This window comes from Pagrus major, chromosome 6, assembly GCF_040436345.1.
Source record: "Pagrus major chromosome 6, Pma_NU_1.0".
Lineage (NCBI taxonomy): Eukaryota > Metazoa > Chordata > Actinopteri > Spariformes > Sparidae > Pagrus > Pagrus major.
In genome coordinates this window covers 22,937,132-22,961,457 of record NC_133220.1, presented here as the reverse complement: position 1 = coordinate 22,961,457, position 24,326 = coordinate 22,937,132, and the positions used below count along the sequence as shown (strand labels likewise).

The window sequence follows — 24,326 nt, the reverse complement described above, 5'->3', positions numbered from 1 at the left end:
TATTTTAGTGGATTCTATTTGAAAAGGAACAAATTCCAGGACTTCAGTAGCACTTGGTACTATCATGTAAACAATGTGATTTTCTATCAAATGGACTCAAAGATTTCAGAAACTCTTATTATAGAAATTTTGTTTAACTTTAAGCATTTGGTAGAGCTGTCTCATTGACCTATATTCTTTAAATGGTTAAAACCAAGGTAATTCAGCATTTCTACTGTATAAGGAAAGCAAGTGAATGTAGTATGAGTTAAAGTGACATTTATTAGAGGTCATATCTCTTTTGACTGATCATTTGTGAAAGTTGTCTGGCTGTTATGGCTCTGTATTGCAAAGCAAACACTTGGCTTTTAATAGCCAACTTGTCCACTTATTACATGTGTGTTACTGTTCTGGGTTGTTGGTCCAGTTTCTCATTAACTTAATATCTTGATTAAACTCCAAAAGAGACAAATCTAAAATTTTAATTATTTCCTCCATATTTGACCTCTGCCTTCACATTTAGAAAATCTGTCTTGTCAGTCATGTCTTCAACTATGACTCAGGTTGTCAGGATGTTTTGGGATTTGTGGCTTCGACACGGAGTGCACAGGCTCAACTCGTGATGAACATACTTGTTAGCATGAGTGACTCCTGGAATATACGAATTTGCGTCGCAAAACAGTGGTGGCACTGAGTCAACATGGACATTTGCCAACACTGGGGTGTTTAGAGCAGTTTCCCACCATCGCACAAGGTTATTTCTCTTCAGGTGTCAGGCGGCCCTGGGCTTCCAGCTTTGAGTGTCATGAAACACTACAGTCATCTCTCTCGTCTGGCAGGTAAGTGAGACAGGGTTTTAAATGGGTCTAAGGGGGAGTTTCTCATCATAGTCCCTTGGAGGTTCTACCCCTTTACCCTTCCTACAGCAAACCTCAGTGCACCCACCCAACATGTTCTTCTCAAAAGGAACCCTTGGGCATTTTATTGTCGTATATCATGTCATCGACTCAAAAGTTCAGCATCATCAGAGGATTTCCATCATCATGGAGAAAACATTCAATAATTCACAAACATGAAAACAAGTGATGAATTCATTTCTCTTGGTTGGAAACTGAAACATGTCAGCGTAAACATGCCAGCATGTCATTACCATGTACGCCCCTCTTCAAAGGTGAGGGAAAATATGAAAGACGGAGACTTCTCAGCTGGTGGGGGTTGGAAGACACAGCTCGGATTTCTTTGAAGTGGCATGCCATCCTGATTCTGACACACAAACGCACATCCTCTCACAGACGCGACGGAGCTGATCGACATGCCCCAGACAATGTAGCAATAGTGAGATGCCACACATTACCCCTGCGTGAAACCACAGCTCAGAGTGAACCATTGTGAGGAACCCTTTTTTTTCAAAGTTTTACACGTACGTCTTTTCTAATCTGTCGCACATGCTGGAAATGAGGTTGTTCTTTCTGTCAGGTGCAGCTCTAGATACATGCTGTGGTAAAAGTGTTGGCATTGATATTTTTCTTTCCTGTGTCAAAAACGAGCTTTTTTTTTAAAAAACGCTTTCGTTATGGTTTTCTAAGAAAAGAGGCTGTGGAAAATCAAGAAAGCGAACATATATATGCATACATACAGTTAAAAGTACGTGTATGTATGTCGTAAATGAGGTCATTAATGCATTTTTTCTGTTAATTTTACAGAAGAGCTACCTTATTCACCGCCGCTATTTTCAAGTCATTTGATACTTCCATACAGCACATAAATACACGTATCTGCCTATAAGAATATAACTTGAAATAGACCACTCATTATGTTAATTGGTGCCAAACAGCAGTGACAATAAAAGGCTGTTTTTCTGGCGCTTCATTGGTGTTATGGAACATTTTTACTCAATGCTCTGATGAAGGCAACTAGGCCAAAATGTTGGCGTGTTTGTTGACATGACCAAAGTAAATGAATGACAGTGAGACGAGTCCATTTTTTCCTAACGATCTGAATGTGTTCTACTTCCTTACCTTTAGGTATTCAGCGTTAGAATGATATGACTTTGGTAAAGCACCACAAACAAAATACTGGGATTTCTCAACCTGTCAAAGATCTACCACTGTTGTGAAATATTACTTTGTCACACCCTGGTCAGAGCTTACACATGTCCTTACATTACAGTAAAGAGACAGAAAGGACATGAAGAAGACATGAGAAAGAGCAGAAATTCAACTCAAACTGGGCTGCTAAATTTAAGATTCAGGGAAACTTGTGCAATGCCTACCAAGAAGTAGTGCAAAGTGGACTTAGACATGCTAATTTTCAGGTTCATAATTTTATTTTGGGTAACTATTAGAATAGGTTTACATGCTTTAGTGCTGAAAAAACACATCAGTTTTCTCATACTGTCCAGGGCTGCAGCACTGTATTCTCCTTCCACCTGAAATGCTCTGTTTTAGCTCCTGTCTCTTTAAGGCCCCCTCTTCCGAATACACAGTCTGCTCCGATTGGTCAGCTCACACAAGCCTGAGCCAGCACCGCTAACAACAACAGAGCACCTATGCTAAATAAATTCTCACATACCAAACTAGCTGCAAGGCATAAATTATGCAAATGTGTTAAGTAGTGTGATGTCACAAAGTCACAGAATTAAAGGTGGGACTACTGATGAGATGTTTCAGGAGCATTGTTTTCTGTGGGAAAGGGGAGCTTCTGTTGGTGCGGACTTAGACCTTTTTTTACTTTCAAGATCTTTTACACTTACACTAAAAGAAAGGGAAAAAAAGAAAAAGCATAATAGGTGTACTTTAACTTATCATGACACGCCATGAGACTGGATTGATGATGCAATACACAAAGTGTATTATAAATGTGATGGACCGATATCATACACTGACTCAGTTCATTATAGAGAGTGTCACTCTGCACTAATGCAGTGTTGGAAGATCTGGATATCTATAACATCTCTACTTTGGAACAATCTAATCTTGTATATGACTCATCTTTAATCTTTATGAAAGAATCACAACGGATGTATTTCACTGCTTTTGAGATGTTCCATTTCCTCTCCTTCTCATGTGAAATTTAAAACTTGACATTTCTAAATGTAGAATAGAAAAATATATTTCCAGGTCTCTGCATCTTCAACACAAGTTGAAGTCATTTTTCATGCAGCAACACTAATGCTTTCTTGGAGGAACTACGTAAACATGAGCAGCGTTATCCCATGGCGGCTGTCTTTCCACTCCAACAGTTATAAACACTTTTTATGTCCTATATTTCATTTACTCTGGTCCTAACCATTCACCAGCTTGCCATTACTATATTGTTTTGAGGTATTGGGTATTAGGAGGGCACTGAAGTTTTTTGGGGGTAAGCCCAATGGGTGTCAACTATCGAGGTGAAGTTGGCCATGTTAGATCCATATTTTAGATATTAAAAGTAACAATTTATCAAGATCTTTCAAAAGCGATTACACACTATTCCTTCAAGCCCCTACCATGCGGAGAACTACAGCTGCACATTTTGGGTGGCGTATTCGTCAATGATGGAGTCATTTTCTTTTCTCACCTCTCGCCTCGAAACTATCGTTCTCTGAAGAGAAGCATCTAGTCATTTCATAACAGCTAGATATGATCTTAACCAGCACGTTAACAGACAGGCGGTTCAAAACATAAACACTAGTTTTAAGGAGACTGAATCAACAGAGAATTTTTAAAGGAGCAAACTATGATAAACACGGTTCATCCATGAGGACAACTGCCATTAATATTGGTCAAAATGACATAATTATGCTCCATCAGACAAATGTTATGAATGATATTTTTGCATAAAGTACCGCCATTGCTAGAGTGATACTTTTCAGATCATCCCACGGTGACTGAGCAAGTGACTGATAAAATGTCCTTAGAGTAGTTTCAGTGTGACGGCCTGAGTCAAATCAGGAGTTAGTGAAGTCAGGAACCTGACAGACACCGTCAGAGTAATGCATGTAGTTACCTACATTCAAACATTATTTCAGGATGCAGAGCATGTTTTTGTGAAACTTTTTGTTGTTCAGGTTCAGTGGTGGAACATAAATGCATACATTTACTTAAGTACTACATATTCAAGGTACTTAACTCAAATTTTTCCATTTTATACTTTTACTTGACTACATTTCAGAAGCAAATATTGTACTTTATACAATTTCTTCTTCTCCTACTTCTTTAGCTGAATAAACTATTTAAAAACCCTTTGGGATTAGTTATAAAACAGATTATTACAAAGCTGAAAACAGGCTGTTTTTCTGAGCTCATTTAAGTTGACTTAAAAAAGCCCAGTTAACGTCTTTGCCTCTGTCACTTTGAAGAAGGTGAAATGTCATAGTAATAAAAAAGTAATAGCCATTTTCTAAACGTAGGACTGCCCTATTTCACCCTGTGTGTTAGCTCTGTTTTATATATGTCAAGTGTGATTGCTTTTGCATGCACTGCACGTGTAAGTGTTTGTGCAAGTGTGCATATGCCATAAGGGTGAGGCTGGCTAGTTACAGTTACCGTAAATTAAGATCCAGCAGGGCCTCTGCTGGTAAGTGGTGTATACGGGTCACGTTTGAGGTTAGTGCAACAGCCTGTTGACTTTACACTCAAGTGATTCCCCACATGTAGACTGCAGCTCTGCAGGATGTGATGTAATTAGTGCTCTATCAGCTGTATCATCCTCTGAAATGAACTCAAAAGAGTCTGTCATGTTCAACAATTCATTTATTAGTCTGTAAAAATACATATCCAGTCAAAATAAATATACTAAATACAATAAATATCACAATTTTTCAAGTGGCAGTGTATGTTGTAACTTCATATGTGTAGGACTCAATATGGTCTAGAAACTTGTCCTCAGGACAAAAAAGTAAACGGAAGTCTCAGAACAACAAAGACATCAGCTCAGAAAGCTCACAAATCAAAATCATCGTCTGGCAACACTCATACCACAGAAAATAACGGATTTAAATACAAAAGAGTGCAAGATGAAAGACTTTTCTGTCTTTTCTTCTTCCCTGAGATGAACAAGGTCACGGGTCAGGTCTGTCAGGTCTTCAAGCGGAGGCCACATGTGTTCCGTGCCGTTTGGAAGCCAGATATGTCTCAATGTAGTTGAACAGCAGATCCAGCTCTCCCATGGCCTTGTATAGACCTTTACTCTCCATCTGTGGACAGACACATGGCTCACTTTATTAAAACCATCAAAAATGCAAGCATGCACACATATATGCTGTAGGCCATCATGATTTCATATTTTTGCAGTTAAATCTTGGCACTCACCTGAGTGTAAGTAGAGTTTAGGCTTGTGATGTCAAACGTTTTTTTGCAGGAGAAGTAATGTCTCTGTAAGAGGAAGAAGAGAAAGATGAAGTTACCACAAAGGTTTCAAACTTTTATGAGGCTTACATGCCCTGAATTTACCCCCCCCAGACAGCAGCCAATAAATGAAGCGATCATTATCTCATCTGTCAATACATGACAAGAGTGGTGACTGATACAGGGGCAGAGTTGGTGTAAGGAACTTAGTCTGTGCACCATGTCTTCCTTTCTTTCTCTTCCCCTTTTGCAAGAACTGGATGATGCACGGTTATGCACGCCGCTGTGGTAAAAGAATCACTGACTGAGGCAACATTGTGATCTCTCCTATGAGCCATCTCTGAACTTTTCCCCGACTGTCTGACAGCCATTTGTCTCATGTCAAAAAGTGTGTAGAATCTTTCAACAGGTCTTTTGGATGAAGCCCAAACCACAGGATGCTGAACTGACTTCTACTTGCCTACAGTGTGAGCAACAGGTCGCCCCAAACGTGTTCAAATGTAACGTTTCAGTGCAGTAAGAGAAAACTATATGTCAGGAACCTCCAGGACCATTATGTTACATAACATGGAGGTCGAATTTACTTCTCTCCCTCACTTATTTACCCTGAGACGTTTTGCAGAAAGACAACAGAACCATCTCATCTCATCTCTCTGCGCACTGAGTGTGCCGGAGCCTTCTGCTGCGCGTAATCGGTGCGTATTTGCATCTTTATTCTCGTGTAGGAGTAACACGCGTTTCAGATACTCACACATGTGTGGACATCAGTCTTGAGCTGATCGAAGATCTGCTGGATGGACTGCATGTGAGGCTTTAAGTCCCTGGTGTCCTCCGTCTCATCGGCCAGGGCTGTCGGCAGCACCGTGCCCAGATAGAAGTCCAGGATGCTGTTCATGGCGTGGCAGGCGAACGGCGTCTGGAGAAGGAGAGGGAAGCACCAGCCTGGTTATACGAGTCTCCTTTAACTCTTTCAAAGTCTGCTGTTTCTTTATTTAGGGAACCATGTTTTCTTTTAATGATGAATTAAAAGTGAAACTTACTTTGAGAGATTCCTCCACGCTCTGGTCGAGAAGCGCTGTGTCCAAATTATCGTTTGCTTCCTGCAAACAGAAGGAGGAAAAAAAAGCTTGTGTTCAGTGTGCTGTGAGGCAGACAGACACACAGTCAGCATCACCTGGAGACAGACAGGAGCTACACGGCCACATATGGGCGATGAGGATGTCTCCAAATGATGCTGCACTAACTGTCGAGGTCGGTGCAGAGTGAGTGCTGCGCTTTTACTCACGTAGAAGTCTCGGATGTGTGAGAAGTTCTCTCTGAGCGTCTTCAGCCTGACAGGAAAGCCCTCCACGAAGCGGCAGCACGGGTTGTTGCACAAAGGGCTGCACAAGACGGTGCAGAGGAAAGACTGGAGGACCAGGACGCACATGAGGAGAGACCGAGGAGTCATGGCGTTGCAGGTGGACAGGCTACTGAAGTCTTCTGGAGGCAGAGAGGAGAGGTCTTCAGGGTAAAGATGTTGCTGAAGAGTAAAGTGAGCATATTTGGTCTCATGTCTTGGGTTAATTTATAGTCGAAATTTCGACAGGTGAGGGAGGAGACTGACTGGAAGAGAAATGGTTAAACATGCTTCATACATACAGGGGAAATTTTTTCTTCAGAATTCTCAATGAGATTTGGGCCCCTCCTCCCATGATGGTACTATTGATTGATGTCAAGATGTGAACTGTCAAGGAAAGAAATCTGACAAAGCACTTATGGAATTTAATATGACATCATTGTCTGTGATCATCATTCATATTTCTGACATACAATATGTACATTGTGTTATACATGTTACATTATTATTATTATTATTATTATTATTCAGCAGGGTTGGGAGGGTTACTTGAATGAAAAATGTATTCAGATACAGTTACAAATGACCTGTTAAAAAAATGCAGTCTGTAGCATAATCCAAGTATAACAATATTAAAGTGATGTAATTTGATTACTTTCTGTTACTTTTGGATTACTTCAATACTAAACATAGGCTATGCAAATGCAAAGAAAAGAGAAAAGAAATATAGATGACATGACTTTTATTTAATCTTAACAGAATACCTCAAGACTCTAGAAGTGTTGTCACATGTGCACGTGATCATGGTTTCAGTCAGTTTATCATTCATCACGCCTCTTAGTAATCCCTTTTGTACTGAATGTATCTGTAATCTAATCACATCTTTTTTTCTGTAACTTTGTCAGAATACAGTCACCATTTTTTTGTATCTTGATCACATAATCCCTTTACATGTATTACTCTGGTCTTAAGGAGAAAGAAGCTGTGGCTAACTAAATTAATGAGTGTTATAGTAACCATGTGGCATTTAAGTAATTTTTTTGTTCACCAAATATCAAAATGTTTGTATGGGGGGCCCTGAATAAATAGAGTAGTCTCTCCATTTAATCCGGCCCTGGATATGGAATCTATAATAGATATTTAGGTTAAAAAGTAGTGATTGTAATTGCATAAAGAGCAGTGAATCACATCATATTATCTAATGCATTCACAATAACAGAGGAAATCGTGCAACTCTGATGGAAATGACTTTGAGTTGTGGTCTGAGTTGATGACGCTGTGGATTCCCTCATGTCATATGTACGTAATATGACTGACATGAGTGAGGACAGGTGACGTCCCCTCATCATTGCTTTTTGCTGTGTTAACTGGTGACTGGAGTCATGGTGTTCTTTCTCTTTGAGGTTTGCATATGCATGGGCCAAAAATATAGAAATGTAAAAAAGGAGAAACTGCAGAAGAGAAGTGATTCTGGACTCCTCGTAGTGGCAGTGTAAGGGGTGTTTTCCCTTCAGTACTTTTTTCTGTTTTACCCACATATCACAGACTAATGTATCTCTGTCTGCTTTATTTACTCTTCGTCTTTTATGTTAGGCAATACTGGTATTTTGAAAACTGTTGCAGGGAAAATCATTCCCAGTTATTATCACTGAATGATGAAGACTTCACATTCAGCGCAGATAAAATTCAGGATAATTTGTCAGGTTCCACAAGAGTTCATTTACCAGATGAAACTTGTCTCATACTGATAACAGTGTGCTTTTCACAGAAGTAGTGAATAAAATCAAAGGCACCACAGCCAAATGCGGATAAAACAGTGCACCAAAGTGAGAATTAGAGGCTTAGTAAAAAAGATTTTGAATTTTTTCAAAAAAACAAAAGCCCCCGTTGTATGGAAGATATAAAATGCCAAAAAAGAAAAAAAATACATTGTACGTTTTATTTGTATTTTATTTGTGTATGTGTTTACTGTGTAAAATACATGTCAAAAGGACAATTGTTTGTTTTTTGATGTTTAATAACAGAATTAACTCAGTGTGAGCGACATTTAACTTTATTTCATTGTTTGAATTGTTTTTGTTTAGGCGCTTAAAATCTTCCATAGCCCAGTGAATGCATTACCTAAACGAGAGATTCAAAGATTTTAGTTATCGTACATGTTTTGAAAGAGTCTGTTAGTTTTGAATTTCAAAGGTAACTTGTGACAGTTTAGTGAGAGCAAATTGAATGTTGAGCCAGAAAATAGTGTTGTGAATTAGTCGTTCTTATATACAGTTTTACTTATATAAAGATATTGTTGTTGGTTAAAAGGTTAAAAATGATTGTTGGTTATGGAGAGATGCTGACGGTTTAGTATTGAGAGAAGGAAAAAAAAATACCAAGAACAAGTTGTTCCCAGAGAATTCTGTGAATTGCGAAATCCATGTAACACTGGACAAAACGAACTGCAACGTTATGCAGAAATGCAGGTCATTGTACTTGCATACAAACTACAGCAGCAAAACCAATAATGCTGGTTTGGTATACTGGTGGGTTAAAATAAAGTAGGTTTTATTCTATTAATTTCTCAAAATGTAAGAATGTAAGTAGTTTAAGAAGTAATTAAAGCAACGTGTATAGATTTAATCAGTCGTTAAAGCAACAGTTATATTTTATGCATTAAAATATATGTACCTATAAATTCATTTGCAAAATTAAGATGAGTCAGCAGTAACTAGTTTATGGGAAACCCCTCTAAGTTTGGCACTGACTGTGTGTGTGCATGCATGTCTGCTCTGATGCATGTAACTGTGTGATTTCGAGAGTTTGTGTGGTTGCATTTTAGATGCTCCTGCCCAATCTACTATAGGATTTCAGTTGCGGCTTTGTTTATATGCGTGTATGAGAGATTTCGAGTCTGCTAATATGTCATATAGTATTTTTCTATTGTAACTCAGTTTTAGCTGTGAGTCAGCCTCTTCCTCGTTCAAAACTAATAATCAAACCCAACGTACCAGAAGTGACCAGGGAAAATACTGAGTGCTAACCAGTGTCATGTTATTGTCAACGTTAATGTATTACTAATCCTGTTGTTACAAGGTTTTTCATTGTTTCATAAAAAGCAGACCACATGACAGATTATTCTTTCTTATTTTAACTTTTTACCAAAATATAGGATACATTCATTCATTCATTCATATGAGAGTTGAGTGGGTGTGCGGTTTGTCTGCTTTTTCCACTCTCTGGATGTGGTCATGCTAGTCTCATGTGACATTATTAACTGAAACCAGTTTGATTACATTGTCAGGTCATAATCCTGAGGGTAAGTAGAATTGAGGCTTCATGTTAGCAAGTTAATGATCATTGTGCACTCAAACCAGAGTCAAGAAGTCAGTGAAATTCTCTCCCTGCTTTTTCTGATTAAACTGTTTCCTTCAGTAAGCTATACCAGGAACCAGCTGGAATCCTCTCCCTCCATGTCTTTGCTCACACTGCCCCCTCAAAATGGGGTGTCAGCTGAATCAGTCAAATCTTATCTTTCAAGAATCACTTTGTCTATTGCTGAGCACCAGTCAGCAGAAAGTCATCTTCTCTGTGATCAGGTGCTGAGTGGGAATGGTTTTCTGATCGTCACAAGCCAGTTTTCAGAATTTGCAGTCAGCAATACTGCAGCCCATTACCTGAAAGCTGACTGCTGATATCACATCCAGTTGATTCAGCCCCCTGTTGGAACACGAACTACAGTGGAAAACCAGGTTACACTGAACTGAAATGATGAATTCACAAAGATTTGATGTGGATGCTAACAGCTGTTTTATCATGAATCCCAGATGAGCTGTTTGATGTACTGTAGTTATGCCTTTACATTGCCTCTACCTTATGCTTCACACTGTGTGCATAGTGTGTCTTCATAGAGTCTCCTTTAGAGGAAATCGGTCTGTTTTGCAAATACATCCACCACATTCCTCTTTCACTTTCAGATCATGTGTTCACTGTGCATGTCTGTGTTTTGTGTTTTTTTGTGTTTTTCCTCAGAGATCTGTTATGGCGAGGGGTTATTGTTATGCAAACATAAATGATAGTTAAGAGTTCTCTAAAAAGGCTTCAATGAAACTATGAGAAATGTATACTGTGTGAGTTGTCATGTGAAATAAGCGGACAGTGATTCACTCAGGCTAGGTGACAAACTGTATGACAGCTGATATCTGGGTAGGCGGATGACCATTTTGAGGATGTGTAGAACGGAAAAGCCACATTGCTTCAAGTATTCTATTTCTTGTGAGTGACCTACAGACACCCCTCTGGATTTCAGATGAATTCCTTGATGACATCATTAAGACTGCCTGTCAATTCACCCATGATGGCAAACATGAGCTGTCCTCTGGTTGGCATATTACCTACTATATCACCCTGTGGATCTGAATAATCTGCGGTAGAGCTAAGTCTATTAAAGTTCCTATGATGGAAAGGAAATAAATAATTAAGATATGCAAATCTGAACTTTAATACCCATGAGTAAAGATAGTCAGAGACTTCCTTGGAAATCTTAGAATTTCTACAGAACTGAGGAGGCAACATTAGATGAATGTATTTCTGTAACTTAAAAACTAAAGTAACCTTGTCCTTCTGCTGACCAAACATCTCATCAGGAGGAGGTGAAACTCTCTGTTTCAGTTTGAACTGGACATCATCAGTAATGTACGGTTGAACTAGCTTAAACTTTCAGTTGATGAAACACTCCAGTGTGATGCTTCCAAAAGTGTAACACTTCAATCTCCATACTCTTTTTATTTGTATTAGGGTGCAAGTGCGTAAGCACATGCATCATATGGCCATTCGCATATGTGCCGTTGATGGTGTTAACCGCACTTATGTAAGCAGCTCTCATTGTGACAGCTCATATTTTCCCATGGTGTTCAAACATATGAGTGCTGAATCAGTGAAAGTAAAAAATAACACAGTTCCTCAGTGCAATTTGAATGATGAATCACAGTTTCGTTGGTTTTTATTTACGTTAATTTGGTTCCTGGTCTGTCGCAGCTCAGACGCAAAGAAATATAGAACCTGTTGTAGAGGGTATATAAGCCTCATGGCCGATAATGCTGCTGCTGCTGCTGATGATGATGTTGACTTAGAAACATTTGCTCACCTGTATCGAATACAACACTGATCACCACCAGAGGGTGATATTGCACAGCAGTCAATATTCTTGCTGTACTCATTAGCCAAGGCTTTTGATGCTGTAAAAATATTTTGTTAAAGTGACTACGGGGAACATTTAAGTGTTTATGAAAACAGTCTTGTGAGTCCTCTGATGATTATATATGACCTGCAACAGCAAACGAGACCATCAGCAAAAAGACTAAGCTATTTTTGAGCTTCTATCTCTGAGCCTTCTTGTTGTGACATTACATATATGCAGTTTGTATTGTGAAAAAGATCTTGATCTCACTAATATAGTTACTATATAGTAATGCTATTTTCATTTAGAAAGTTAGTCATTTAGTTTGTTAAACTCCTCTGTTTAATTGATATAAATACATAAACATTGAATCTATGTTAATAGATGAATAAAAATATAAATATGAATAAATTAATACATGTTGCATAAGAAATAAGAAAAGCTATGTGTTTATAATATATAGTACAGTATTATTTGAGTCAGCATTAAAGTAATTTTTTAATCTTCTTAAACTTACTATATTAAAAATGCTGCATCATAAATAGCAACAGACAACAGTTTTCTTTGAAAATAGTTTTAAAAAACATTTTTCTTATTATCCGTGACAAGTTTAATACATTGTAGGACCCTCTGCATTTTAAATAACATCCTAATACATGTGCTGGCTGTGTTTGTGCAGGTTACATCATTTTCTTTGGAGACATTTTTCCTGATATAATTGACTCATTAGAAATTTCCTGGCAAAATGTGTGAATCAGATATCAGACATCCATAACTTCTTTAAACCAACTGGATCGTTGTCCCAAAAGTGAAACTAAATTGCCACCAGGGTTTACTACAAAGCATCCTCTGGAGTCCGTTGTGAGAATGACATGTAGTCAGTTGTGCATACACTCAAACACCTATTAATGCAATATAGTGTGTGTTTTAAATTAAAACATAGATTATTAATATTCAACTATTCGATTTACACACACACACACACACACCCATATATATATATGTATATATATATATATATATATATATATATATATATATATATATATGTATGTATACACACAGTTATATTAATCCCATGTGAAACCTCATTTGCCACCAAATCAATTACAGACAATAAACAACACACACTGCAGTCACAGTACACAACAAATGAATTAATGACACCATAAAAAGGCTAAAACTTCAGTTGATGAAACACTCCAGTGTGATGCTTCCGAAAGTGTAACACTTCAATCTCCATACCATTTTTATTTGTGTTAGGGTGCAAGTGCGTAAGCACATGCATCATATGGCCATTCGCATAGTGCCGTTGATGGTGTTAACCGCACTTATGTAAGCAGCTCTCATTGTGACAGCTCATATTTTCCCATGGTGTTCAAAAATATGAGTGCTGAATCAGTTAAAGTTAAAAATAACACAGGTCCTCGGTGCAATTTGAATGATGAATCACAGTTTAATTGGTTTTTATTTACATTCATTTGGTTCCTGGTCTGTCGCAGCTCAGACACAAGGGTTTACATCCCCTGCTATTTACTATAGTATTTATTCTTTAGATGAAAATTGCAATGTCCATCTTTATGCCGATGATACAATGTTGTATGTTGCATTTCGCAAAAAGCACAGAGTTTACTACAATACTAGCCTGACATGTACACTTAATTAAAATTCTAAATAATAAGAAGATTATGTCCCAAAACTCATGCTGAACCTTTTGCTCTTATACAGAAACAGCTTATTTCTCATTTTAAAACAAAAAATCTATTATTCAATCTACTTTACTATCCACACTGGATTACAGAGAGTAATGATTACAGAGAGTTAACTTCTTTAAACCAACTAGATCATCATCACAAAAGTGAAACTAAATTGCCCCAGGGTTTACTACATAGCACCCTCTGGAGTCCGTTGCGAGAATGACATGTAGTCAGTTGTGCATACATTCAAACACCTATTAATGTAATATAGTGCATGTTTTAAATTAAAACATAGATTATTAATATTCAACTATTTGATTTATACATATATACAACACACACTGTAGTCACAGTGCACAACAAATGAATAAATTAGACCATAAAAAGCCATTCATGACATCTGAAACGTGATATGGATCTATAGGCCATATCATTCAAAAAATCTGACTGGTGCTGAAACAAAACCCCTCCTGAGTTTTTAGCAGTAGTAACACTGAGGCATCACTAGTCAGCCCAGTGGCCAGGATATTATGTTAGCAGTTAATGTTTCTGCAAACCACAGATACATCTGAGGCTGACATTTGTACCAAATGTGGCATATCACGTTCACATTATACAGTTATTAGCCACCTGTCCTAGCAGGATGTGGAGGGGAAGGTGGTGTTATTTTTACAAGCCAACAAGGCTGCCAACCAGACGACCCCGGTATGAATGACACCACTGGATATTTACACCACACCACACCACAACATTTTCAGCGGTTCGAGTGGTGACAAAACCGACTGTTTTTGAAGGAGCCATGGAGACATTTCCATTTGTTTATGGGGCATCAAAACCAGCCATTTTTCACAGGAAGATGGACCATCCCCATCCATCAGCGTGGAGACCAAAACAGGTATTTTAAGCCAAACCATGATGCTTTCCTAACCCTAAGCCTAAACCTTTACAGAGCAAAAGCACAGATTTGTGACAAAAGAGAAATAGAAAACTCAACCTAAACAAATGGAAAGTTGCAACATGAAGTAACGTCCAGGTTGAACTTATCTGTGGTTTTGCAGAAATGTACTTAGCCAACATTTATTCTGGATTGGGTTGCGCTAGTCACTCACTGAATCCTGAGCTCATTACAAACACCGATGGATAGCCTTCAAAATACCACTGAAAATATCGAACTATCACTGCTGGGTGAACCTGTTAGGGTTCTGATAGCGCCTGCACATCTACCTTAATGCAATGATCCTGAGGAACTTTTCTGACCCTCAATGTCTGGGCCTTTGGGGTAGATGCCCATTTTGCCCAGTTGGTAATGCAGCCTTGATGTTCATCTCTGCTGATCCTAAAAGCATTGGCCAGAGAGCACTGTGGCTGAGATGAGGTGTAGTGGCTAAAAACGCTCAATGTTGAGACGCAGCACAAAACACCGGAAACAGCACGTCTGACCGTCCTGAGAGAGACACATGGTCACTATGAGTATGGAACAGAGGTGAGGATAGACAGCACATGACGAGCACTACACTGTATAAACAACAGATAGACTCACCTGAGCATCCTTCAACAATGGTCTGTCCAGAAGTTTCACTCCGATCTCACTGTCTCCTGCTCTCTGGAAAATACATTAGATGTTAAGTATACTCACATTTTTCAATGGTACGTTGCAAATATATTAACAAAGAATTATACCATCTACAAATATATATACTAACATCATGTTTGTACCATTTTCATAATAAAACTTTCAGCACACTTTAAAATGATTGTACTATGATTAACTTTCTAGAAATATATTTTAGGAAAATGTTCTTAAAGTGAAAGTTATGTGTACTACTTAAACTTTGTTTTTAAACATATTTATGTAAATTTTTAATGTATTTTTTACTGTTTCATTTTACTGTTTTTGATCCTGTGTTTACTTGTTTACTTACTTAGTTTTTATGGATTACTGTACTTTTTTATTTGCTCATATTGCATATTGAGGTGAGATTTCTTCTATAAGCCTCCACAGGTTTTCTTAAATTTCATCTGCACAATCGGCTTCATTTTATGTTGTTGCTTTGTTTTACTGTGCAAATGTTTTAAAATTTATGATAAAATTATCATTATAATTTATATTATGCACCTATTTCATGCTTGTATTTCTGTGCATTACTGTTACATTTCTTTTTGCAAACTGTTAAAATGTATTACAGCAATAATGAGCTGAAAGCACATTTATAACATTTTTCAATAAAGTGTATAAAAAACACAAATAGCTTGCGCAGACGAGTAAACTGTGGATACATTGCATGCCAAAAAGAGTTCACTCTACGAATTAAGACATTACAATCATTATCAGTGTTAAAACAAGTGTGAGGTTTCGTTATTATTTTCTAATGGAGAAAAGAAGCAGGCCTACAGCAAACAACAGTAACTGTAGAGCATGGGTACAGATCACAAAGTTGTTGACAGAACTTCATGTGAACACCACAAAGGTTTTCCACCCACTGAAGGTGTCTTCAACTGTGGACAAACACAGTTTGTCCACTAACTCATCAAAACTATCCATCAAAACAACGGCATGCACACATGTACAATGTATTTTCTAGGTGGGAACATAATTGAACCATATTGCAAAAATTCCCCTCAGTAATCTTTCTCTTCAAGATGTGATGAGATATTTTCACAGTCCTTGGTCGTCACCTTTAGTGAAAGTACAATTTAGGTTTTTAACGGCAAACTGCTTCTTTCAGGTGATTATCCTCCAGTAGGGAAATGTATACATGCAATATGGATAATGGGTGGAAGTGCCTTGGTCAGGATTGGTCGTTCAACCTGAGAGGCACAGCTCAGGGTAAAAACTTCTCTGCCTCTTTTGTAGGAACTGCTTGGTGCACATTTACACAACCTGCTGTAGTCTATGAATCACTGACTAATACAGTATGATCTGTCCTATGAGCCATCGGTGAACTCTGTGTTGTGGTCAGATATTTGCCTTATTTCAATGTAAAAGCTTTTGGATGAAGTCCAAAATGGAAAGGTGGTTTTGATGGTTTGCAGACTTGTGCTAAATTTCAACTGAGACACAGTTAATCACATGTTTTCCTGAAAGGCACGATGGCGGGAGGGGGTGAGATACACAATGCAACAAGTGATTCAAGTAGTTAGATTACTGTTTTTAATGACCTAAACAACAAATACACTGAACAAAAATATAAACGCAACACTTTTGCTTTTGCTCCCATTTTTCATGAGCTGAACTCAAAGATCTAAAACATTTTCTATATACACAAAAGACCATTTCTCACAAATATTGTTCACAAATCTGTCTAAATCTGTGTTAGTGAGCACTTCTCCTTTGCCGAGATAATCCATCCCACCTCACAGGTGTGGCATATCAAGATGCTGATTAGACAGCATGGATATTGCACAGGTGTGCCTTAGGCTGGCCACAATAAAAGGCCACTGAATAATAATAATAATAATAATAATAATAATAATAATAATAATAATAATAATGTAACATGTATAACACAATGTACATATTGTATGTCAGAAATATGAATGATGATCACAGATTTCTTTCCTTGACAGTTCACATCTTGACATCAATCAATAGTACCATCATGGGAGGAGGGGCCCAAATCTCATTGAGGAAAAAAATTCTCCTGTATGTATGAAGCATGTTTAACCATTTCTCTTCCAGTCAGTCTCCTCCCTCACCTGTCGAAATTTCGACTATAAATTAACCCAAGACATGAGACCAAATATGCTCACTTTACTCTTCAGCAACATCTTTACCCTGAAGACCTCTCCTCTCTGCCTCCAGAAGACTTCAGTAGCCTGTCCACCTGCAACGCCATGACTCCTCGGTCTCTCCTCATGTGCGTCCTGGTCCTCTTGACACTTGTCAGCAATGTCTCTACTCCGATGATGAAACTCAGAGAGAACTTCTCACACATCCGAGACTTCTACGTGAGTAAAAGCGCAGCACTCACTCTGCACCGACCTCGACAGTTAGTGCAGCATCATTTGGAGACATCCTCATCGCCCATATGTGGCCGTGTAGCTCCTGTCTGTCTCCAGGTGATGCTGACTGTGTGTCTGTCTGCCTCACAGCACACTGAACACAAGCTTTTTTTTTTCTCCTTCTGTTTGCAGGAAGCAAACGATAATTTGGACACAGCGCTTCTCGACCAGAGCGTGGAGGAATCTCTCAAAGTAAGTTTCACTTTTAATTCATCATTAAAAGAAAACATGGTTCCCTAAATAAAGAAACAGCAGACTTTGAAAGAGTTAAAGGAGACTCGTATAACCAGGCTGATGCTTCCCTCTCCTTCTCCAGACGCCGTTCGCCTGCCACGCCATGAACAGCATCCTGGACTTCTATCTGGGCACGGTGCTGCCGACAGCCCTGGCCGATGAGACGGAGGACACCAGGGACTTAAAGCCTCACATGCAGTCCATCCAGCAGATCTTCGATCAGCTCAAGACTGATGTCCACACATGTGTGAGTATCTGAAACGCGTGTTACTCCTACACGAGAATAAAGATGCAAGTACGCACCGATTACGCGCAGCAGAAGGCTCCGGCACACTCAGTGCGCAGAGAGATGAGATGAGATGGTTCTGTTGTCTTTCTGCAAAACGTCTCAGGGTAAATAAGTGAGGGAGAGAAGTAAATTCGACCTCCATGTTATGTAACATAATGGTCCTGGAGGTTCCTGATACATAGTTTTCTCTTACTGCACTGAAACGTTACATTTGGACACGTTTGGGGCGACCTGTTGCTCACACTGTAGGCAAGTAGAAGTCAGTTCAGCATCCTGTGGTTTGGGCTTCATCCAAAAGACCTGTTGAAAGATTCTACACACTTTTTGACATGAGCCAAATGGCTGTCAGACAGTCGGGGAAAAGTTCAGAGATGGCTCATAGGAGAGATCACAATGTTGCCTCAGTCAGTGTCTCCTTTACTGCAGCAGCATGCATAACCGTGCATCATCCAGTTCTTGCAAAAGGGGAAGAGAAAGAAAGGAAGACATGGTGCTCAGACTAAGTTCCTTACACCAACTCTGCCCCTGTATCAGTCACCACTCTTGTCATGTATTGACAGATTGATCGCTTCATTTATTGGCCGCTGTCTGGGGGGGTAAATTCAGGGCATGTAAGTCTCATAAAAGTTTGAAACCTTTGTGGTAACTTCATCTTTCTCTTCTTCCTCTTACAGAGACATTACTTCTCCTGCAAAAAAACGTTTGACATCACAAGCCTTAACTCTACTTACAAATCTTGAGTGCCAAGATTTAACTGCAAAAATATGAAATCATGATGGCCTACAGCATATATGTGTGCATGCTTGCATTTTTGATGGTTTTAATAAAGTGAGCCATGTGTCTGTCCACAGATGGAGAGTAAAGGTCTATACAAGGCCATGGGAGAGCTGGATCTGCTGTTCAACTACATTGAGACATATCTGGCTTCCAAACGGCACGGAACACATGTGGCCTCCGCTTGAAGACCTGACAGACCTGACCCGTGACCTTGTTCATCTCAGGGAAGAAGAAAAGACAGAAAAGTCTTTCATCTTGCACTCTTTTGTATTTAAATCCGTTATTTTCTGTGGTATGAGTGTTGCCAGACGATGATTTTGTTTTGTGAGCTTTCTGAGCTGATGTCTTTGTTGTTCTGAGACTTCCGTTTACTTTTTTGTCCTGAGGACAAGTTTACAAACTAGATTTCTCTCTTTTGATAGATTTTGTAGAATTAAGTGTATTTATTTGTTAACAGTGGGTTTACTACAGTGGAGAAACTAATTAAAGTAAGAGTTAAAGAGTATTTTTATCTGAAGCAACTTATATACCTGTACTCACTGGAACCACCTGAGCTGCGGCCTGAGTTTTCGTCCAGACCATGGTCTAAATAATATTCAGTGTTAAACATAAACAGGCTAAAAGAGCAATAAGACCTAGGCATGTGTCTAGATCCTGTCCAGTCCATATGTCACTGTGTCGACTGTAGCCCTGGCCAATGAGTACATTTTACTTGAGTAAAGAATTTTAATCACTATCATCACTCAAGGATCTGTACTTCTCCTTGCCTGCTCTGCTTTTACTACAATTTACAGAAAATATCTCCATACTTTGCATCTAAGTAAGATATTGAATGCAGGACTTACACTGTAACGGTGCACTTTTACGTTGTTGTATGTAGTTTTACTTAAGTACAGTAGGTCAGTACTTCCTCCACCACTGGTTCAGTATTACTTATCCTGTTTGTCAAGATGCAGAACAACTTATTTCCTGAAACTGTAGCACCATAAAAAACAAAAAAACAAAAAAAAAAAAACTGACCACATGTCAAGTTTCAAAGACAGGAAGTGACACTGTGTCATGTTATGTGTAGGATCCAGAGAGCATGAGAATCTTATGTTATTTGACTTTTTTAGGTCACCGATCTGTGTTAGAGGAAGCAGATGATCCAGTAAAGTCAAATCAGCAAAAAAAGTGTTTATTGCGCCAGACTTCTTGTTACTCAGACTTAGTTTAGGAAGCCTCAACCAACCGTCATGCTCCTGCCACTGCAACCGATGAGCAGTCATCATGTGTTTGCGTTAAAGAAAACACCCAAAGTTTGTAGGCAAGATAAGGTTTTTTTTTATTGATGTTGAAATTAAGAACATTCGAAGTAAAAAAGTTGAAATTAAACCACCGTTCAAATTGAAAAGATGAAATTGAACAATATCTGTAGTCATAATAACCTTAAACACACATAAAATGCCTTAACTGCTGTCTATTTTTGATAAATATAAATACTTTATGTCATATTAATTATAAATATTGCATCAAAACCATTTAGTCCACATATTAGTGGTTAACATACACACACATTAAGTTAATTCAAGTACAAAATAGAGAAATGCACAATGATGCAGAAGAGAAGTGAAAAATTCCCATCCTCCTCTCTGCTTCCTGTCAGCTCAGGAGTTACTTTATCAGCTCGGGGGAAACTTTGGGATCGTTTTGTTGATTTTACACAGTGTCCGTCTGATCATCTGAGTGTTTTCTGGCCGAGTCCCTCCAGCCACTCCAGCACAGTGTCCAGCTCTCCTACGGCCTTCTGTGCTGCCTGGTTTATTTCGAGCTGCTCGTAGGAAGGAGAAAGAAAAGAGAGAGCAGGTGATTAAATAATGTGTAGAAACTTGTTGTTATTGTTTATGACCTGGGAGAAAAAAACACGTGAAATGTTTTTTGGGAGAGAATTGTTTTTTCATGTGTGAAGCCAAGTGAATAAAAAAAAACAGTGAAATCAAGTGATTTTTGTTTTTTACTCGGTTTCACACATAAAAAGAAAAAAAAATAGTTCCTCAGATGACAAAATAATCTTTCTAAGATTATCCATGCAAAACACCAGTTCTGAAGTCATAAACAGAAAACAATTTAGTTCAGACTTAGAAAATGAATCACCAAAAGAAAATATTTAAATGTCCTCGCTTGCCCCTCAGGGCTTCAGTACGTGCAGACAGCACGAGTCTTTAGGAAAATAAATAAAGTAATAAGCTAAGAGGTGATTTCTAAATAAAAATGACGGAATGAATGAAAGCAAAGGAAAATTAATGCAAAAATAATAAATAATAATAGCAATAATAAAACAAATAGTGACACTTATATTGAGCTAGTTCATTCATATCATGTTCTTTGTCTCTTATAAATGGATATAAATTAAACTATTTGGCAGACAGGTTTTGTTAATAATAACCTCCAGACAGCCATTTATTGTTTTAAGAAACACTAAAGATGAAAATAAACTGTTTATAAGAAACCTCCTCAGGGCACCTTTAAGTAGTGATCACCAACTAAGACATCATTTTTAAACCATTAATTAAATGACTCCAGCACCCTCTGCTGTCCACTATGAGAATGTGAGACATGAAGAGATTTTAATGTTCAGTGAGGGCTCTGTCTGTACACACCTTGATAAACTCAGCATGCAGGGAGTCCACTTTCCTCTGTGTGTCCTCTGAACATTGGCAGTGCTGAACAGAATGAAACACAATTATTAACACGACTCATCGCTATTTTTTTAATTGAATCACATTTTATCAGGCAGCTCATTGAACAGCTAACTTACACATTTATGTATATCCCTCCTGATGCTGACAAAAGCGTTGGCCAGAGAGCTGGAGCAGCGCTGATCCTGTGGCTGAGAGGGAGCGTAGTTGCCGAACACTCTCTCAACGTAGAAACGCAGCACGAGACGCATGAAGCAGCACGTCTGACCGTCCTGACAGGGACACACAGAGGTCAGACTACAGCAGCTCCCACACACTCATATTACATACTCATACACTGTTTCTAAAGCCTGGAGCTATGAATCGCTTAGGGCAGAGAAATGTAAAAAATTAAAAAAAACAAGATAGAGAGCACAAAGAACAGTGCAAAGACTCACCTGAACATCTTTAATCAATGATTTTTCCAGGAGCTTCACTCCGACCTCACTGTCTCCTGCTATCTGTAGAACAGACACCACAAAGAACGAGTAAGAATCTCTCCTAAGTTTTTGTCAAATTAAAGATTTAATAAACGAACACAACATCACAGCAGTTTGTGAAATGTGAAATGTGAAACACCTGCACAAGAGACAGATATCCAAAACACAGTTTGGAATGGTTTTATGGTACTTGAGTATTAAACGTGACATATTATGCTTATTTAGGTTCAGAATTTTATTTTGTGTTACTCCTAGAACAGGTTTCCATGCTTTAATACTCAAAAAAACACATGTTTTCTCACACTGCCCCTGTCATACATATTCCCCCTCTGTCTGAAGTGCTCTGTTTTAGCTCCTGTCTCTCTTAAGGCTCCCTCTCTTCTTTGATTGGTCAGCTCATACACGCTAACAACAACAGAGCAGCTGTGCTAAATCAATTTGTACATGCCAAACAAGCTGTAGGCATACATTTGGTAAGAGAGTAAGAGTATAAAGGGTCTCCTTTAACCAAAGTGCTTCTGTTGCCAACACCTAACCACAGACTGGATGGGGAACCTCAGATTCTGGTGTGACAGCCCTGGACCATCCACCCTGGCCAATTCTGTGCAATGCCAGCACAGTTCATAAATGTTGTGTTTCATTCATTCAAGGAAAAGTTGTGAAGACACAAAAAATAGTAATGCTGACAGACATGGAAACAATTCAAAATTTGTGTCCACGTAGACAAATTATGTCAAATATTTTTACAAACTGATACTATGCTGCATTTGTTGCTACTGTATGAACAGTGTCTGTCATTTTTAAGGTCATTTTAAGTCATTTGTGTTGATTTCTTTTGTGTGAATAAATTTTAGAGTGTGTCTGTATTAAACTCACCGCATTTGATCGTATTGTGGAGTAATATTTGCGCAGCTCATGTGTGTGAACATTGACAGAGCAGCTGTCCAGTTGCAAAGTTCGGCTCTGGACGAGTTCACTCAGACAGCCGAGGAGGAGTAGCAGGCTGAGCAGCATCTTCATCACTGAGGTTATCGTCTGGGAAAGCTAACAGAAACATTTTGTTTGTTAAAATCTCTTAAGATAAATGACTGGCAATCAATTATATCATGTAGTTAAAGAATCTATGTTTATTTACTCTTTAACTCTTTGGTGCATGGTATCCACTACAGACGACAGACATTTTTTGTAAAAGCCATTTTGAACCACTGAAGTTGTAGCACCATGTTCCAACTTCCAGCCACTACACTTCCATTCGATTCTTCCTTGTTCATTGTAGTTTTGAGATATAGCATCATAAATTCAAAATGGTGGAGGGTTAACAAGATGCACCAAGAAGCTCTGGAATAACTTAAATCATTTCATGTATGTAAAGTAAAAATAAACATTTTTCAACTAATAATAAGATGTTAGAAATACTTTATCCAGATTTGAATAATATTGTTCTATGACTGAATATTCATCCGTCCACTCCAGTGGACATTATGCTAAATTATGATAAAAGTATATTGAAAATAGTTTTATTAAACATATATTTTATCTAAATAAAGGCCCAATAGGCAGAAGCAGAAAATAAATCTACAAGAAAATATATAGGCATGATTTTATAATAATATTATTTTGTGATTTAATAATTTAGTAATTCAATATCTTGTCAAAACAACAACCCCAAACCATTAAAACTCAATTCATAAAGATATAAAAAAAATAGATAAAAGCATCTGAATCTGCATATTTCAGAAGCTGGAACCAGAAAATGTTTGGCATCTTGCTTAACAGATGAAAAAAACAATCAATATATTCTAATGCCATATATATTCTATAATCCTTGTTGGATGTCTTATCCTGTTTAAAAAATAAAGGCAAGTTGTCTTCAATATGTTCAGGCACCATCACCCACCACCATGACCCTGAGCATCACCACCTGTGTTCAGACTCACCTGTGTTTGTGTCACTTAGAGGAAGAGTCCTGGGAGAGATGTGCCTCTGTGTCTCCATGCTGTCTCCTCTTATAGTGGAGTGAGGGGGATTTTTCACCAGGTATTGCACAGCTTACACACACACACACACACACACACACACACACAGACAAGTACCTGCACATTCACACAAATTAGTTTACAGGAGGAGGAAGTGTGTAACTATTAGAGGAAATGCCAGCGGATGTCTCAATATCTGGTTGGAAGAAAAGGAAAAGGAATAATCGGAGAGAAGAAACACCTTCACTGTCAGTGATGCTCTGTCTAATTATTTCATGAGTCATTCTCTGGATCAGAGTGTCGTCATTCCACAACAGCTTTGATTCAATCAGCTGGCTGTTCCTTGTTTGAAATGAGTCCCTGCATCATTTGGCTAATGATCTTTTAA

General features: G+C 38.3%; 3 protein-coding genes across 3 annotated transcripts; 1 reads left to right on the top strand and 2 right to left on the bottom strand.

Moving 5' to 3' along the window:
- Positions 1-4,792: 4,792 nt before the first annotated feature.
- Positions 4,793-6,756, bottom strand: il10 (interleukin 10). The gene is made up of 5 exons (XM_073468547.1): positions 6,592-6,756; positions 6,347-6,406; positions 6,058-6,222; positions 5,271-5,333; positions 4,793-5,155 (listed from the first exon to the last, which is right to left on the bottom strand). Exons 1-5 carry the CDS (start codon positions 6,754-6,756, stop codon positions 5,045-5,047), a joined length of 564 nt encoding a protein of 187 aa, XP_073324648.1. The 3' UTR covers positions 4,793-5,044.
- A 10,581-nt stretch (positions 6,757-17,337) lies between these two features.
- On the top strand, positions 17,338-19,088 carry LOC140998391 (interleukin-10-like). The gene is made up of 5 exons (XM_073468669.1): positions 17,338-17,451; positions 17,638-17,697; positions 17,822-17,986; positions 18,703-18,760; positions 18,875-19,088. The coding sequence occupies exons 1-5, from the start codon at positions 17,338-17,340 to the stop codon at positions 18,988-18,990; spliced, it is 513 nt and encodes a 170-aa protein (XP_073324770.1). The 3' UTR covers positions 18,991-19,088.
- A 1,368-nt stretch (positions 19,089-20,456) lies between these two features.
- il19l (interleukin 19 like) lies at positions 20,457-22,982 on the bottom strand. The gene is made up of 5 exons (XM_073468685.1): positions 22,839-22,982; positions 21,921-21,983; positions 21,603-21,755; positions 21,445-21,507; positions 20,457-20,615 (listed from the first exon to the last, which is right to left on the bottom strand). The coding sequence occupies exons 1-5, from the start codon at positions 22,980-22,982 to the stop codon at positions 20,523-20,525; spliced, it is 516 nt and encodes a 171-aa protein (XP_073324786.1). The 3' UTR covers positions 20,457-20,522.
- Between the last annotated feature and the right edge of the window lie 1,344 nt (positions 22,983-24,326).